This window comes from Prionailurus bengalensis, chromosome C1, assembly GCF_016509475.1.
Source record: "Prionailurus bengalensis isolate Pbe53 chromosome C1, Fcat_Pben_1.1_paternal_pri, whole genome shotgun sequence".
NCBI lineage: Eukaryota > Metazoa > Chordata > Mammalia > Carnivora > Felidae > Prionailurus > Prionailurus bengalensis.
The window spans coordinates 55,228,446-55,247,703 of NC_057345.1; the positions used below are offsets into that span (position 1 = coordinate 55,228,446).

Sequence of the window (19,258 nt, forward strand, 5' to 3'; positions counted from 1 at the left end):
GCTGTATGTATCGACAACCTTCAGGAAAGCTTTGAAAAGGAGGGATATACGGTAGAGCTCGACTTACTGGACTCCTATTGGAAATATAACCATTTTTATTTAGTCTCTTTGGTGTGTCCCAGTGTCTGTTCTCTACCTGTAAATTAAGTTCTGGCTGAATGAGGCCCAGATCCACGTAATCCCTAGTGCCTGGGATGCGTCTTCCTCCTTCCCCCTTCTTCTCCTGGCCTAGCTACACTGGCCTGCTGAATAGAGCCTCATTATGGGCCCCAAAGTCCACTCCTTGCTTAAGGAACCCTGCCGAGATTGGTAGGCCCTACGATTTGGCCTAGAAATTGTTTCTTCTATGGTATGTTTGCTGACTCCATGTGATTCTTTATATGTGTCTTAAAGAACAAACAGATCCTTTAACAACTTTTTTCTACATGAAAACAATCAATTCCAGCAGCCCAGCCCACATGAACCACCCTACAATAACAAAGCAGAGTGTGCGCGTGAAGGAGGAAAAAAAGTTTCGGTAAGGAAACAGATTTTAGTTTAAAATTTCCAAGGGGTTGTAGAAACAGTGAGTAAAATCCCAATTTGAAATTTGGAAAAAACAGTGGCATTTATTTAACCAATCTAAGAAAAACTTTCTTAGCTATTTCTAAATTATTCTTGAATATCCAAGGCCAATTTTTAAATCAACCACATAGACCTGATATACTGATGTCTGAATATACTTTTTAAAGAGTAATCGGGTTTAAAGGACATGTGTTTCCTTTGTCTTAGACAAAGGACAGGGATTCAAACTTGTAAAATAATATGCTGTCTATAAGAAAGCTTTGGCTATAATATAAACATCACCATACAACTTGAGTAGTCATTTGTTAGGATAAACACTATCTTAGTAACATCATGAAGTCAGCAGGGCCTTGGCTTGTGGCAACGAATATACTTGGCCAAACGATGGTGAGTCAGGGATGCTGATCCAGGCCCAGACTATACAGCAACTATTACCGTCTTGTCCAGTACAGTAGGTACATATGCTTATTCAAAATTCAGTTCCTCAGTAGCACCTGCCACATTTCAGGTACTCCATAGCTAATTGTGGCTGGTGGCTACCATATTGGACAGTCCACATATAGAATATTTTCATCTTCACCGATAATTCTATTGAACAGTACTGTTCTATGGGATTATTTACAAAGTGAGTCAAGTCTTGCCTCGGTGGCAAGAAGATAATTTTTAAGTAGAATACCAGGTGTCTTTAATACTTCATGTCTAAGGAACACTACATGGCCATGAGCTGACCTTGGAAAAGAGAAGCATTCACAGTAGAAATTGAGAAATTTGATGAATGTATAATTGAACACAACTGTTACTGCATTTATTGATTTAGCCCATCATAGTATCTGAGAGCAGATAATAAGCCTGACCAAAGTAAAATACCTATTAAAGCATGACTAATATTAATATGAGCCTCAATTATCTTTAAGTAACAGTCATATATTCAAGTGAGAAAAGTTGACTTATGCTAATTGTAGAATTTTAGAAAAGAAAGAAGTAAAAGAATACATAACTCCAACTCCAAGAGAAAAATCACTATTTATATGTTAGCCAATATCTGATATTGCTTTTACTATGAGGCCTAGTTTTTAAATGATATCTTCCTACTTATATTCTTTCTTGCTTCTTCAATGTTTTCCGATCAAAAATCAAAAGAGCCATTACCTTCCCTATTACTACTATAAGCTGTACCTTGCTTTGGTGGTATAACCAGGAGAATTGCTTTTTTCTTGGGGTTTGGCCAAAAACAATTCAGCCAGGCTCCAGCCAAACTTAAACTCGATCATTTCCACTTGTGAAGCCAAATATGTTCATAATAATCCGCTAGCATGAGTGAGGCCAAATTGCCAATTCCTCTGATAAAGCCATGTTTGTGTGTGCTTGTGTGCTGAAAAGCTGCCTCTAAGTGTATTGTTTATGATTTGTTGTTTGTGTTTGGTATTTGTGTTAAAAAGATTCCTAGTTTAAAAGACATTTCTTTTTATAGATTTTGCTTTCTCTCCTTTTAGTCTTCTATATTGGTTTCCATGGAAACTGGGAATTTTTTCACTCAGCCCAGATCCCGAAAAATCAGGAACTTTTTATCCATAATGTTGAATATATGTTCTCAAGAAAGACACACACACACACACACACACACACACACACATTTATTTATTTAGCTGAACACATAAGCTATCTTGGTTGTAAAGGGCTTTGAGTATGGAGATGAGACTACTATGGAAGCAAGCTAGAAGTTTGAACTCAGTAATTTACCTAACCTTTTTGATTTTTAGATAACAATCTTTTGTATTTAAGAATTGTTTCAGGGGCGCCTGGGTGGCGCAGTCGGTTAAGCGTCCGACTTCAGCCAGGTCACGATCTCGCGGTCCGTGAGTTCGAGCCCCGCGTCGGGCTCTGGGCTGATGGCTCAGAGCCTGGAGCCTGTTTCCGATTCTGTGTCTCCCTCTCTCTCTGCCCCTCCCTCGTTCATGCTCTGTCTCTCTCTGTCCCAAAAATAAATAAACGTTGAAAAAAAAAATTAAAAAAAAAAAAAAAAAAAAAGAATTGTTTCAGAAGCAAACTTTATGTTAATAGTAATACTATAGTGATCACAAAATTCATGAGTTTAATTCTTTGGAACAACATAGTTCATTTGATTTCTCATTATTATAAACTAAATCTGTATATTGAATTTATTACGATGTTTGTTAAAAGGAATTTGGAGAATTTTGCAAAGAATTCATATGGAAATAGATTGGTAAAGTATGAATTACAAAAGAGAGTAAATATGACAAAAAGAAAATAGGAACCATATCCATTCTCCATGGGAGAGGTTTTTTTTTTTTATTATTATTAGATGGCACATTATGCAATGGACCTTGTCCTTAACTCCATAACTCATACAGGTACAAGGATGATGTGGCAGGTTTTAAAAATGCCCTTTGTTCAAAGTAGGGAGAGTATTGCTGAAGCACTAATTCAATGAAGGCAATTCTGTGAAAAGGTTAAAATGGTGTAGTCTGACAAAGTATATAATCTTTGTCAGGAGCAAAACAAAGAAAAAGAGGGTCACGGAATCAATGTTCCTGGGTGCTGGAAGCATGGCAGAGTTCTTGTATTTGTGCATTCTAGTGCAGTGGTGGTGTATAAGAAGAGGAAGAAAGAGGGCATGGACACTATCTATTATGCCTTACCCACTATTCACTCTAGCTATAAACTAGGCTAGTTCTTAGAATGCCCAGTCCAGCATTCAGTAATCAATGACAATGGTTACTAGGTTACCTCTAATTTGCTTTTCTAGTGATATGCATACATGAAAACTTCCTTCTCCTACCTATTTGTCAAATTAGATGTTAGCTGTTCAATGTTGTAGTTCAAGTGGATTTTATCTGTGATTGTAAAATTAGAAGTCCTGTCCTCAAGCCGCATGCTTCACTATTTGATATGTGCTGTTCTGAGTTCTGCTAATTCTTGGTGACATACCATTGTTTTATGTGCTAAACACAGGAATGTTGTTGAATGGACCCTCCCTTACCAACCTGATTTGTGTTTTTGTCCTTTGCTCCCAGAAAGTAGGGAATCGTAGAAATTTCTGTTTGTATGATGCCACAGCCTTACTCAAATGCTTGTGGCCATATATCATGATTGTTTAGGTGCTAAAATAGAACTTGAAAAGAATCCAAAGAGTAATGGCTGATATCCAGTCATCTTGCAATGACGTATGCTCATGAAGCCGTAGAACACACGGATGACAGACATCCACGATCAATCCTTGGATTCTATTTTAATAATTTGATAAGAAAAGCCACTTGGAAAGAATAACAAAACTATTTTTAATACCTAGGAACTGAATTAACTTGGAGTTGATTCCCCTTACATTCTATCAAGGGGGTGGTTAGGGAAAAGTTGAGTCAGTGTTAGAAAAGCTAAAGGAAGATTAGTTAATGACTTGGAGAGATACTCTTTAGGTATGTTGGAACTAATTGTATATGAGAACAACATGGCAGTCAAAATGTTTCCATATATATATCTGATTATATCCCCTGAAGGTATAGAGGATTAAATTATACTGTAGGTGCTTCTAATTTTTTAGTAACCAATAAAATTTGAACAGCTAACTGTTACCATTCCTATGCTTAGGTATCTTACAGTCTTTTGTGAAATAAGTATGTAAGCTCTTTTATGCAGTGTCATGGCAGCTCAATTTACCATTCAGTTACACCAGTGTGGTTGCTTAATAGGCTGCTCTAATTTGTCTTTCCAGTGCTGGATTTTGATAGCTCTTGCTAAATACAGATAAGAGTTAAGTGTTCTTTGTTCCTTGTCTCTTATTCAAATGTTTCTCTTCTAAATTTATTTTCAAATTTATTGCAGAAGAAAAGTAACGGGGCACCAAATGGCTTTTATGCAGAAATTGATTGGGAAAGATACGTGAGTATCAGAACATTGTTTTTCTTTATTAAGTATTTCACAATTTGAAAATGAGTTGAGGCGTTCTTATGTTTATAATAAGACATAGAAATAAGTGAAACATTCTCCATCTCATTAGGCAGTGCCTGGCATGCTTCGGGTGGTTACAGAGTTTCAGAGCCCTAGGGTCTGTTAGACTGGGTTCATGACCTAGCCCCTCCACAGATTGATCCTCTGTGTGTGGCTTTGGGATAGTTATTTCCTGACCAACAGAAATGAAGTCAGTAGTTACGTTATAACATCGTTGAAAGGATTCAATGAGCTCATTATTTGCAGATTATTTTAGTTCCTGCCTAGCCTATGATATGTGTTTAAAAAAAAATGCCTTTTTAAATATTAAGTCCAAATGTTGCAGTCCTGGTTCTATTTCTAAGCAGCTTTGAGAATCAAGTCAATCAGTTAACCTCTGGGGTTTGGTCTCATAGTGTCTTAGTCCATTCAGGCTGCTATAACAAAAATACCATAAACTTAGTGACTTCTAAACAACAAAAATTTATTTCTAACAGTTGTGTAGGCTGAGAAGTTCACGGTCATAGTGCTGGCAGATTCGGTTTCTGGTGTGTCTGGTCGAGGGCCCATTTTCTGGTTTGTACATGGCACCTTGTAGCTGTAACCTCCTGGGATCTCCTTTGTAAGGGCACTAATCCCAATGATGATGGCTCCTCCCTCAGGACCCAGTCACCTCTAAAAAGCCCCGCTTCCTAACACCATCATTTTGGGGTTAAGATTTCAACGTATAAATTTGAGGGGAGCACAAACATTCAGACCACAGCACAAAACAATTCCCGGAACCTCGTGGTACAGACTTTTCCCAGGTCAAGTGACAATCACTTGTTGCTTTTCAATGAGTGAGGGTGACTCTCAGCTGACACCTAAACTCTCCACCTGATTCCCCTGGAAACTGATTTACATCAACACCCACTTCACCAACCACAACAGGACAGCCACAGTGATTCTTGGATTTCTAATCATATAAAACATGTAAATCATATGCACATCAAAGATCATTTCTATTATACAGTAGGTACCTAAATTCACAATCCCTACAAAATGCTTTTGCATGTATGTCCTTTAGATGACTGTCTTGACCGAACCTCCCCTTGCATAAAAGCTAATTTTAATGTTAAAGCTTTTGCATATTTGTTGATAATAACTTTATTTGTACAGTAAATAATACCACCACTTATTGAATATTCCCTATTTGTCAGTCATAATATTAAATGCCGTGGAATCCTCACAGCCTTAAAAAGCAAATGCTTTTTGCATTTTATTATTTGCCTTTTATAGAAAAGAAAACTAAAGCTGAGCAGGTTAAATTATTTTTTCAGGTTTATTACTTTATCTTGAGAGAGAGAGAAAGAGAGAGAGAGTGAGTGGGACAGGGGCAAAGAGAAAGGGGGAGAGAGAGAATCGAATCAGGGCTCAATCTCAGGAACTGTGAGATCATGACCTGAGCCGAAATCAAGATTCAGATGCCCAACTGACTGAGCCACCCAGCTGCCCCAGCAGGTTACATTCTTGATGTTTCCCACTCCTCCAGTCTAAAACGTGTCACTCTGCCAACCTCATCACCTGGTTCTCTCATATCTGTTTCCCGGGATTGGGATCTTTTAGATATTTTTAGCAGTTCAAGTCCCTAAAATCTATGCCGATCCCTCTGTTACCCTAAATCCAAATTGTTCACAAATAATGTTATAAAGGAAGCTACTAAATATTAAGAAAATATGCTTTCTTTTCCCCAGAGTTAATTCTTCTTTACCGAGAAAGACCTCTACTATATTTTGTAGGATTCTTTAATACACAAAAATAGGATGTTGTAAGCAAACAAGAAGTATGACAGTAAAAATACCAAATTACTCATCAAAGTAATATTACCCCCTCTAAGCCTTACACTCTAGCGCTATCCCTGGTCAACATTGTGAATGCTTAAATGGAGCATAATTTCCCTCAAATTTGTTTAGTCCTGAAAACTAATCAGGTCACATAGGAATTGTCGTTGTGATTATACATTAGACATCACTTTCTCGAAGTAATAAGAAAGGTTTTATTCTTAAGAGATTAGGTCATCTTGCTTTGGGCAGAGAGAGGGGAGAGTAAGGAAGGCCCCATGGAGGATGTGACCCTTAAGCAGAGCCCTTAAGTATAGTAGGGGTTAACTGACTGAACATTGAAGAGAATTCCAAGCAGAGAGAATGGCATTTATGAGGACCCTGAAATGGGAAAGAGCTTACGTATTCAAACCATAAAAGTTAACAATAGAATGAAGGCCTTGCAGCTGAGGAGGATCTGGGAAGGGAATCTCAGACCTGGAGCCAGGTCAGACAGGGCTGTGAGCTGCACAGTGGCCCTGGGCTTTCATTCCAAGTGCAGTGAGAAGCCAGGGTCAGGTTTTTATCAGGGAAGTGACCTCAGTACACTTGAATTAAAAAAAAATAAATAACCTCAGGTACTGAAGAAGGGCAAGAGAGAAACAATAAATGCTCAATAAATGGTGGCTTTTTGGGGCGCCTGGCTGGCTCAGTCAGTTAAGCGGCTGACTTCGGCTCAGGTTATGATCTCGCGGTCCGTGAGTTCGAGCCCCGCGTCGGCCTCTGTGCTGACAGCTCAGAGCCTGGAGCCTGTTTCGGATTCTGTGTCTCCCTTCTCTGACCCTCCCCCGTTCATGCTCTGTCTCTCTCTGTCTCAAAAATAAATAAATGTTAAAAAAAATTTTTTTTTTTAAATGGTGGCTTTTTTCCATAGCATTCAGGCTTTCTTTCTCTCTATGGTCATGGCACTTTTATCACTTCAGTGACTCCAAAATCTCTCTCTCCAACTCTGTCCTTTCTCACATCCAGGCCTCTAACCACAACTTTAAAAGAGCCACCCTTGAATGGCTTCACCCTCATCTCTAGGGCATAAGGGTGTAGTCTCACATATCTGGAGTCCAGGCAAAGGTCTGCCATTCGCTGGGGTGTGTTTTCTTGCAAAATGGCATCTCATTTCTCTTGGTTTCCTCCTCAGTGAATGGGATAATTCTTTCCACATCGGATTGTTAATGAAGGTTTAATGAAATAAAATGGGAGTCACAGTACTTACCATATAATAGGAACCCAAAGATAATAATACTAATTCCAGTCATGCAAATTCTCTTTTACCTTTCCTTTCTTTAAAAATGTTAGTTGCCTGCTGTTACAATTAGTTCAGTCAGAAATACCAGCAGTCCCTGAGGATTTGACAGTAGAAATCTTGGAGTCTCCTTGAACCTTCCCTCTCCTTTTTTTTCCTATGCCAGATGTTACAAAGAACTAAGATTAATCACTTCCCACCAACAACAACTTGGTCCATATTCTTAGCACATCTTCCCTGATTGATACAAGTTTTTGAATGAACTTTCCTTTCTCCAGTCTCTTCTGCCCACAGTCTATTCCTGAAGCATGCTTCCAAAACACCTTAAGATGCTACTTTCTACCCTGAGAAGCTGCAGCAACCATATGAAGTTTGAACTCTTCCTCCAGAACGTTGCCATCCATGGTCTTATTTCCTATGTTCTCCCACTGTGCAGCTTCCTTTGCAGTCAGTCATCTTTGTTGTTGCCTCTCTCTTTCCCCATCTGAACCATACTATCCATTCCTGCCTTGGTGTCTCTTCCTTACAGCCTCTCCCTTACCACCGCCACCCCGCCCCCCTTCACCCTCTCCATCTCTCCTGAAAGGCAGGACTTCACTAATTTCCTTTTCCTTCAAACCCCTATCAATGATTTTTTTTTAATTTTTTAAAAATTTTTAAGAGAGAGAGAGAGAGAGACAGAGCATGAGTGGGGGAGGGGCAGAAAGAGAGGGAGACACAGAATCCAAAGAAGGCTCCAGACTATCAGCACAGAGCGCAATGTGGGGCTTGAACCCACGAACCGTGAGATCATGACCTGAGCTAAAGTCGGACACTCAACCAACTGAGCCTCCCAGGCGCCTGATGTTTTGTATTTTATATCTTTTTAAAATGTTTTGCCTACCAAAATACTTTTCAATTTTCCAGAGGAAAAATAATTTGCATTTTGTATTCCCCTATATTGCTTAGCACAGTCCTTGGCCTATAAGAAATGCATGATAAATGCTCTTTGAATGTTTCCTTTCATTGACAGTTGATTCCTAGTTTATTTTTCTGATAGAAAGACTCTCCGAGTAACCTTGAATAAATATCTAAGCATACACTGCTTGGCATTCACTTCCAAAGGTTAAAATAAAAGATCTGTCTATATCTTTAAGTAGAAAGCTCTAGAAGGAAAATTAATAATTCCTTGATTTTTGTCAGGATAATAAATGCTTAATGTGTGCTTCTATTTTATAGAACTCCCCTGAGCTGGATGAAGAAGGCTATAGCATCAGACCCGAGGAACCCGGCTATATCCTTTCTTTATTTTATTTTTATTTTAATCTTTATTTTCTGTAAGAAGACTGTATATAAATTCAGATTTTTGAAAAGGTGATGAAATAAGAAATAGTCCAAACTTCCTGAGTCCTGTTATCCCTAATATCAGAAATGAATAAACAGCAGAGAACAGCCTGATCACTAACAAGCAGGCATTTTGCCTTGATCTATTCATAGAAAAGAGAGAGAGGAGAAAGAGAAAAATGTGCTGAGGAAAGATTGTGTAAATTCTGGGTACCGGGTTGTCTGCTAAAACCTGATATGACCATGTCATTTATCGTGACTAGAAAATAGCTCTTACCTGTGCTCTCCCCACAAACCATCTCTGGGCAGAGCGTCCCTAAAGTACTGGAAACTCATCACAAATCATCCCAAGAGTGGCCTTCCTTTCTCCTTAGACAGGAAAGCTCCCGTGGGCCTGTCTGTGTTTGTACTGAGTGGGACATAACAAATGGCCACCTGCAGCAAAAATGTAGGACCTTATACTACTGCTCCTAGAAATTCACCATTCTTAATCATGTTCCAAGGAAAGGTAAATAAATTTGAACCCTTTCCTAATCTGCTCTTTTATTTATCCGTGTATTTTGCTTTGATTTCCTGCCATCTAAGGATACCTTTGCTGCCTCTATATGCAGTCACTCTTGTCTTATACTTATCATTGCTTCCCAGTAGAAAAAAGAGTTCTGTATCTTTAACTGTGTTCTACCTACCAAAGGAAAGCACTTTTATTCTTCGAGTGAATCGGAAGAGGAAGAAGAATCACACAAGAAATTTAATATCAAGATTAAGCCATTACAATCTAAAGACATTCTTAAGAGTGCTGTGACCGTGGATGAGCTGAAGGCATCGATCGGCAACATTGCACTTTCCCCATCACCAGTGGTGAGTGGTGTTTATGCCAAGTTTTGATGAGGTTGGACAGAGAGCTGTGTTCCGCCCATACGTGCTAAATAGATCAGAAACCCCTTAAACCGGACGCTGGCATGTGGTCACCCTTTTATGAATTTTATGTAAACCTTAAACAGCTCCTTCTGTTTTAGAAAGCTATGCTCATTTTATAATTGTTTTTGTGCTTTGCAAAATGGCAAAAATACATGGGACCACATTTCTTTTTGGCTTACATTCCTGCAAGCATTTGAAAAAGAAGGAAAAATAACAAAAAGATTATTCAGAGTTACTTCTGAAGCAATTAAGAATAATATGAGGTTTACATATTTACTAACAGTGATTTTTTTTTAAGTTTATTTACTTAGAGAGCTGGGGAGGGGCAGAAAGAGGAAGAGAGAGAGAATCCCAAGCAGCCTCCACACTGCCAGTTTGGAGCCAGATGCAGGACTCAAACTCACAAACTGTGAGATCATGACCTGAACGGAAATCTAGAGTCAGACGCTTAAACGACTGAGCCACCCAGGTGCCCCTACTAACAGTGATTTTTTTTTAATTTTTTTTAATGTTTATTTATTTTTGAGACAGAGAGAAACAGAGCATGAACGGGGGAGGGTCAGGGAGAGAGGGAGACACAGAATCCGAAGCAGGCTCCAGGCTCTGAGCTGTCAGCACAGAGCCCGACACGGGGCTCAAACTCACGGACCGTGAGATCATGACCTGAGCCGAAGTCGGACGCTTAACCGACTGAGCCACCCAGGCGCCCCCTAACAGTGATTTTTAAAAATACATCATAGTGTCTTTTTTTTATGATATAACACCTAGAAACTCATGGGAAGAAAACTAAGGAAATTATTTTTCTTTAAAAACAACAACAACAACATTTCCATTGCTCTGCTCCCAAAAGAAACATTAATCTAATGTCACAGATCATAATCTAAAGATATTAAAACCCCTTTTGGGATGAGCACTGGGTGTTGTATGGAATCCAATTTGACAATAAATTTCATATATTGAAAAAAAAAATAACATAAAAAAATAAAGATATTAAAGCCCATAATCTTCCTTATATCTTATTATCAAAATGTTTTAAATACTCTCATCTTTCAGGCACCTAAAATATAGGCAGACCTTACTTACGTTATTCAAATTGGTATTTTTCTACAATTTGTTCTCCTTTCCCCCAGTTCCCACCTACTAGATTTCTATAGTTGCTGAATTCTGGGTTCCAACATGTACAGTATTTTCTCAGTGGTGTTTGCTAAATGCTACAACTGTTTTCTAAAAATAGATGTAAGGAACAGATGAAGGTTCTCAAACTAGCAGCTAATATGTTCTTGGCATCTTCTTCAGAAAGATCTGATCTTCCTACAGCAACCCCCTGACAGAGGTAGTTAATAAATTCTGAACCATTTTTGAGGTGCTTTTAAAAAACTCAACAAAACTTTCTTTTTTTTTTTTAATTTTTTTTTTCCAACGTTTATTTATTTTTGGGACAGAGAGAGACAGAGCATGAACGGGGGAGGGGCAGAGAGAGAGGGAGACATAGAATCGAAAACAGGCTCCAGGCTCTGAGCCATCAGCCCAGAGCCTGATGCGGGGCTCGAACTCACGGACCGCGAGATCATGACCTGGCTGAAGTTGGACGCTTAACCGACTGCGCCACCCAGGCGCCCCAACAAAACTTTCTAGAGAAGTTGTAATCATCTATCTTCTGAGAATAAGTATTTGCCTGCCTGGGATGAATAAAATCTATAATGATGCCTTCCTTAGTGCTTAGTGCTTATAATGGCCTTTATCACTGCTGTTAGTGATGAATAAAATGATTGTTAATAATAATCAACCACAGGAAATGATATTTCAGGTGATTTTTAATCATATACGCACTTGCTATTTTAAGATGTCTCCCTGAAAACAGGAGCCATGAAATATATGTGCTTTCTTTCCCTCTGCAATGGAAAGTACAGATTTAAAACCCACAATTAGGGCTGCAATACCAGTGATTTCTAGTAAGAGGGGCATTTTAAATGCATACATTTTGACTTTTCAGTTGACATCTTTCAAATCATTTTTCACTTACTGAACTGTTGTTTTAAATGAACTTAAAATTTACCTAAGCTCCTGAAACCAGTTTATATCCACCTTTCCATAGGGTCTAACACACTTAGTGGGCATTTGGAAGCTACCTAGGGGTAAGTGTAAGAAGACAAGGTCATGGGATTAAATGAACAGATTTATGTGAAAGAAACTTAAAAAAAAAAAAAAGGAAAAAGAAAGAAAAGAGAACTTACTAAAACTGTTGCAGACATACAGCATATATTTGGCCAAAAGCTAGTTGCATTCAGGAAAGATGAAATCCCCTCTATCAAAAAGAATATGTTTGCCGGGTCATCTAGCAGATATTCCTCCAACTAGCTGTGTTACTGATGGTGCAGCAAGAAGAGTGGTTTATTCTGAGCTCTTCTCAGCACCTATTTTCATGGTAATATCTTGACATGATGTGGTTAAAACTCTGGTTAGGGAAGGTAGTGGGAAATGTAGATGGGAGCACTCAGAGAAAGTAATTACAAGGTTAGGCTGTTTCTGCATACCAGCAACACCATGAATTAAGGGACTCTCAGATCCCCCTACCACCACCATCCCCTGGACCCCCAGGGTCCTTCTGATGTGGGAACTTGGCTCTGCCCATTATGAAGATTCCCCAATATTTGTGATTTTTGATATTTAATGTAGGGGAATGAGCTGTTGTTGCTACTTTAGGGAAAGGTAAGGGTGTTTCTGGATATACATAAGTGAAAAGAGAGATTGTAACTGAGAATATATTCTTGGTTTTAGAATCTGTAACCTCTTCTAGATAACCCACGTGTACCCCATTTATTTCATAAATGGCATATGCAGTATGTTATCTCCGGTACAAGATAACTAGAAAAAACTTCTGAAATCCAGTTAGTGCCATGATAAAAATGGCAGATCCTTTTGCAACTTTAGATGTTTCCAACCAAGCAATCAGACATTTATATGTCTACACTTAATTCAGGTGCAAAAAGAGAAATAGAGTCTACACTAGTTAATAATATATCAGTATATTTCACATTGGTTATGGTTCTTATGCTACAAAAGCGTCAATCATTACTCTAATAGAAATAGAGGAAATTCTAAATGGCAAGTGATTCCTAACAATGCCTTATGTTGGATTTCTCATTTCTATTTCTTTTAAAGAATTTTAAGATTAAGTTATGTTTCACTTGTTCTGCTCAGCCATCTGTGAATATGTATCAATGAATTTTAACCCATTTGATATCTCTTATCATGAATTGCTTCTCATTTTATTTGAATAGCTCCCTGTACACACTACATGGTCAAATTACTCAATAAATGAATGAATGGATGGATGGATGGATGGTTGAATGAATGAATGCATACATCTATGTATATATATAATATAAACCTATCTGAAAATTACTCATCCCCAAAACAAAGCATCAGCAGCATAGAAAATTGGGGTATTAATTGCTGGCAAAAATCCTACCATATAGACAAATAAACATAATTTCAGTCCGGATCTTGCCTTGGCCCTTGATTTTTGTACAGAAGTAAAATATAATGTGGGCCAGGATAAGGCAGAGCACCAAAAAAGGAGGGGGTGATGTAAGTGTTAACTCACAGGCAAGTATGTTCATTTCTATTCTTTTCATAGTGTAGTCTCCTGATACTATGCTGATTGGGTAAAGAATGAACAGCACTTAGATTTTAGTTGTTGATTTGGTATCTGTACAAGTTATTGGTACAGCTGCTTTAACACAGACCAAAATAGTAATGGCTTAAACAAAATAAGTGGTTTACTTTTCTCCCATGTAAAAGTCAAAACTGGTAGGCACCTCAGATGGGTAATTGAGTCCGAGTCCAGAGGTTATTCAAGAACCCAGAAACTGTTGTTCACCTTTCTGAGGCTACTGCTGCCTTACCACCCACCATCAATCGTCTCCATGTTCCCACCTTGGGATGAAGGAAAGAGAAAGTAAAAGGCACGTGGTTTCCTTTAAAGATTTCACTCAGAGTCTGCAAACATCACTACCACTAGCCATAATTTAGTCCCATGGCCACATTAGCTAAAAGGGAGTCTGGGAAATGTAGTCTTTGGCAGGGTTCTGTTAGGTAAAGACAAAGGAGTAAATGGACAGTGGTGGGCATTGACAATTTCTGCCACTGTATCTTAAATAATCTCAGATTACTTCTGAGAGTTCATTAGGAAATGGATTTTTTTCCCCATTTACCTTCAAATTATTCCCAGATTCTACTGAACCCAGGAAGTTTCCTTGTAAAAATTTCTAATCACTAAATTCTAAATATGAGTGATGCTATGCAACATGCTAGCCAGGAGCAGATAAACAGAAAGAAATTTCACTAAAATACCAACTTGTTTGGTTGATACTGACCCTTTCAATAGTAATAGTGCTTCTTCTGTCTTGCAAAGTACACTGCTTTTTTGAGGCAGGCTGTTTCATTATTGAAAGAAATTAGTAAGCCCGAATGCTATCTCTGTGTAACTTTTGTCCTTGATTGTAGCTGTGCTGTTTAGAGGATTAACAAAGGACAAACCATCTCCTTTTCCAACTCCAAGTTTACTGTGCAACTTATTTATTAAGGAGTGACCTTGGGCTCAACTCCTATGGGGTAAGGTGGGTAGAAGGGGAAGTTAAGCTGTATTGCATGCCCAACAGCACCCTGAGCTGACCCTATGGGAACTCTACAGTGTTAGGCTGTCCCTTCAGAGTTGTCCTGAGTTTGACTGAGGTGAATAATCTTCATACTGCTACATCAGTCAGTTCTGTGATAGGGGCAAGCTAAGAACCTTAGTAAATCATACCTATTATTAATCAGAACAACAAGAGTATTCATGGCGAATACCTGTCAACATCCTCTAAGACCACTTTGAAAAGTCATGATGCTGATGGTGGTGGTGGTGGCAGCTGTGAAAATTTGAGTGCTGTGTGTCAGATGCTTCACACATATTAATTCATTTATCCTCATAGCAACTCTATGAACTAAGTACTATTGCTACCCACATTTTACAGATGAGAAAATTGAGGCATGGAAGTATTAATTAAGTTCACCCACGATGTCACAGCTAATAAGCAAAGTTCCTAGGATTTAAACCCAGAAGATCTGATTCTGATTCAGAACTCTTACCCACTATGTTATACTACTTTTGATGAAAGCTATTGGCTCTCTTTCCAGGGGAAAAATTCAAAGTTCATTAGCTCATCAAAAACATTTTGCATACAACTTCTGAGTACCCACAAACCATCACTCTGAAGGCTATCACTTTGATGAGCCCTTCAGGGCTCTTGATCCCAACTCAGAAGCCCACCTCCCAAGCTTTCTTCCCCCTCGATCCACGGACATACCTTCTACAGTACCTCCTGGCCATTCCGTGTGACAAGAGAGCAAGGCTGAGCTGACAATTCAGGCAGCCGTACTGCTGTGTCATGTGTGATTTCTAGTTTATTAAAAGTCTCTCATTTTATATGAAGACTTCAGGCACCTTTGTTTTAAATGTTAAGGAATGACACCTCGTTTTTATATGGCTCACATTTTTCAGTTCTCCTAATCAGTCAGCATTTTTTATGTTGAAGTTTTATAATAATAGTTTACAGTTTATATATGCTGTCATAATCAGAAAGATGGAATGAGCAGCCACACTACTAAGCAGGCAGAGAGGTGGTGATCATCACATTTTACCGAAGAAATTAACTCAGAAAGATAGAGACGCTGCTGAAAGTCTGAGGACCAGAACTTGACCTTCAGCGTCTGCCTCCTTTCTGCCAAGTTAAAAACACAGTAGGTTATTTTCATATACAGAGTAAGAGTCTATAATTCCATTATCTTTAAATCCCTCTAAGGGTGAATACTCTACTGTGTATTCTGACTCAAGAGCTTCTGTGGAAAGCTTTCTGTTTTAGGGGCAGTTTGGGGTTATAGCAAGGAGACCAAGAAAGAGAACATTTCCTTAAAGCACATTGGTTGAGTAGGAAGAACACAGGCTTTTGAGTCTGTATCTTATTATCAGTGTCCATGGGCAAGTTGCTTAACATGGAGCTTCAGACCCCAAATCTATAAGATGGGAACAAGAATATCCATCCTCTTGCAGGACTAATGTGAAGAGAACAAGAGATTATGCCCATTTAGGTGCCTGTCTCCCAGGAGGGGGGTCTATAAGTATCAGTTCCCTTTTCATCTCCACTTTTCTTTAAGACATTTGCAAGAGTGAGAAAGAATATAAAAATAGAGAGGGAGGACTTGAGCAAAGTCAAGGAGAAGAGGGCTGATATCCAAATATCAAACCAATTGTTAACCCAGCACAGGCATGCAAAATGATGTAGGAGCAGGTGTTGACCTCACCTGGCATATATGTTGGTGCCTTCTCCCCTTCCCCTATAAGATTCAGTGCTATAAGGAACTAAAGAATATGGCATGGCATTCAGAAGGAGTTATTAGTTTAAGCTGATTCCTGGTGCTTTGCAATCCATAACAGAGTTATTTAATCAAAAAATATGGGGAGAGGGTGATAGCTTTGAACTGGAGAAAGTCTGGTGCTGTTTGCCTATTCCAGGTGGCCCACCCACCCTGCCACCCCCAAATTAGCCTGCCAGTGAGTGAAATCCATGAATTTGCCGCTGCTTGGTAACACCACCCCCTTTCCTGTCCTCACTTTGGCAGAAGGTTCAGCACCCCATCGAGTCAGTAAAAACAAAGAGTCATCAGTGGGGGAGGAGAGCTCCAGTCTCCTACACACTGCCATTCGCTCCCAGTAAGATTGCTGCAGGGTGCAAGGGGAGGCTAAGGAGTGCATTCTGATGCTAAGTGCTCAGCACAGACCTCAAGTGCAGCTGGTAGAAGGGAAGAGGGTGAGCTTGGGTTCTACTCTTTAAGGAGAGCTTCACAGGGGAATCAGTTGGATCTAGACCAGATATATAAGCTACCACACCCCATTGCAAATACTGAGCAAACACTGTGACCAGATCCCAGACAGAGCTGCAGGCACCCTGACCAAAATCATCCAGTTGACACATAGGATGTCACTCTTTTTTTTTTTTTTTTGGCCTTACCGAGAAGGATAGATGATGAAATGGGTAGGACCTTCCTTTTTCAAAACATATTGTTCTCTTTCCTACACTCTAATAAGCCATGGACTGCAGAAGAATTAGTTTCATACCTGAGATTTATTGTTCTTTATTACTGATTTTTTTTAGGGAATTCTCTGTTGCTTCCATTTTCCGACCGTTAAAATAAAAATATCATTTTTCCATACTTTTCGTGCCCATCCTGTGCTGGGAAGAAGAAATCTGTGTGTTGGATATTTTTATCTTCTAGAAAATGGGCAGAATATGAATTCAATCTGGATTGCCTTCGTCATTATTTTGCCAATTAATGTTGGTTGGGCCCTCTGACCACATGGTCTTTTGCTCCATGTTGTGAGGGTAAGAATTAGAATTTCCTTGCATAACTCCAGATTCTTCCATCTTGTTGTATCTCAGACAACTAGATCTGATTGGGGAGGGCGGTTTCAGAAACATGATCACCAGGATTAGAGGCCTAACATCCTCAATTTCTGCTACCAGCTTAAAATCTAAGTGAAACAATATAGCCACAATTTTGACACATAAAAATATGAATATGTCCTCAACCAGAGGCAGGAAATTCCTGAATTGCATGCTCTTAATTACAGTGCTAATTATCATCAAATAGGCTAATTTTTTTTTAATGTTTATTTATTTTTGAGACAGAGAGAGACAGAGCATGAACGGGGGAGGGTCAGGGAGAGAGGGAGACACAGAATCAGAAGCAGGCTCCAGGGGCTCTGAGTTGTCAGCACAGAGCCCGACACGGGGCTCGAACTCACGGACCGTGAGATCATGACCTGAGCTGAAGTTGGACGCTTAACCGACTGAGCCACCCAGGTGCCCCATAAAAGGCTAATTTTTATATCATTATGTTCTTCTGCCTTGGTTGTGTTCGTCCTTCTGGTATACAGTTTGAATGTAAAACTATTTTTATTACCTGATGGACCTAAAGGGAGTAGATCAGGCTCTGTAATGAAGCAATCGATTTGGAAAATAAGTTTGTAACAGTATATTTTATGATTGATTCAGTAAGAACCCAGACCCTCAGGTTTTTAGCCCATGGGTGGAGCCTTCCCTCAAGACCTACAACATTTTCCCTCAAGACCTACAACATTGAGTGATACGTAGGAGGTACTTAGAAAATACTTGGGTGGATGGATGGATGTTCTTCACTGTGGGAAATGAAATGGAGCTTGGTATTTTGCTATGACAAAATGCAATGTACATCCCTCACATTTTAGAAGGAGAGCAGATTTATGGCTCTCCATTTCTTTGATCTTTCCCCTTGCAATTCACCCATTTTCCTGCAATATTGGATGGATGAATAATACGAACAATAACTCTCTTTCTTCTCTTACAGTGTGCAAGTTCTTTTTTTAAAGTTTAACTTAACATGTTCTTCTTTTCTGAGTGCCAGTATTTTGTCATAATTCTCTTCCCCTGAACCCGCATATCCAGTGAGATGTCTGTCTCTTACCTATTTTTTTTTTATGTTTATTTATTTTTGAGACAGGGACAGAGTGTGAGGGGGGAGGGGCAGGGAAAGAGAGGGAGACACAGATTCTGAGAAGGCTCTAGACTTGGAGCCGTCAGCACAGAACCTGACACAGGGCTCGAACTCATGAACTGTGAAATCGGGACCTGAGCCGAAGTTGGACCCTTAACCAACTGAGCCACCCAGGCACCCCTGTTCTCCAAACTAAAGCCTCAGGTTTCAGTCACCTAGTGGTACATACTGTCTTCTCTTTTTTATACTATTATATTTATTTTTGTACTAAGAAGTTTCTGTAAGTGTACAAATCACAGTATAAAAATAAGTATAACAATATAAGAAAAAAGTCCCTTGAAGGAGAATTTTTTTTTAGTGCCTGAAATAATCTACAGCAATAGATGTACTTTTTAATTGTTTTAGGAAAAAAAAAAACTCTTAGAGTATGAATCACTCAAATTCATTATGTCAGAAAATGTTTCTTCGGCGACTGGGGGAAATTTCATAATGAACAGAATATAGTATAGGTGAGATTTCTTTCTGTCTAACACACAGCCCCTCACTGCCCATGGAAGGTAGGAACCATCACTGGAATCGGCTACCAGCACAGCAGTGGTACAGGGCCAGTGAGCCCATCTGAACTCTTATCCTGAAGCAGCCAACAGACACGGAAGGCAAGATGCACTGGCCTCACTCTGTTTTGCCCAGTACAAACTCCTTTCCACTTCCTAACCTATTGGAAACCCATCTCTGTTTTATTTTTTTAACTTGATACTTAGGGAATCAAAATCAGCTTCCAAAGAGTAATGAAAATGACAGCATATGTCACATCCAGGCATTTTCTGAGATTGCT

The 19,258-nt window shown here is 39.1% G+C and overlaps 1 protein-coding gene across 1 annotated transcript in view; it reads left to right on the top strand.

Moving 5' to 3' along the window:
- The window catches only part of SGIP1 (SH3GL interacting endocytic adaptor 1), a 204,510-nt gene that overhangs the window by 93,214 nt on the left and 92,038 nt on the right, over positions 1–19,258 (top strand). Inside the window, 4 exon segments of the mRNA XM_043575202.1 lie at positions 446–517; positions 4,405–4,461; positions 8,827–8,881; positions 9,614–9,789. Of these exon segments, the coding sequence (XP_043431137.1) occupies positions 446–517; positions 4,405–4,461; positions 8,827–8,881; positions 9,614–9,789 (360 nt within the window).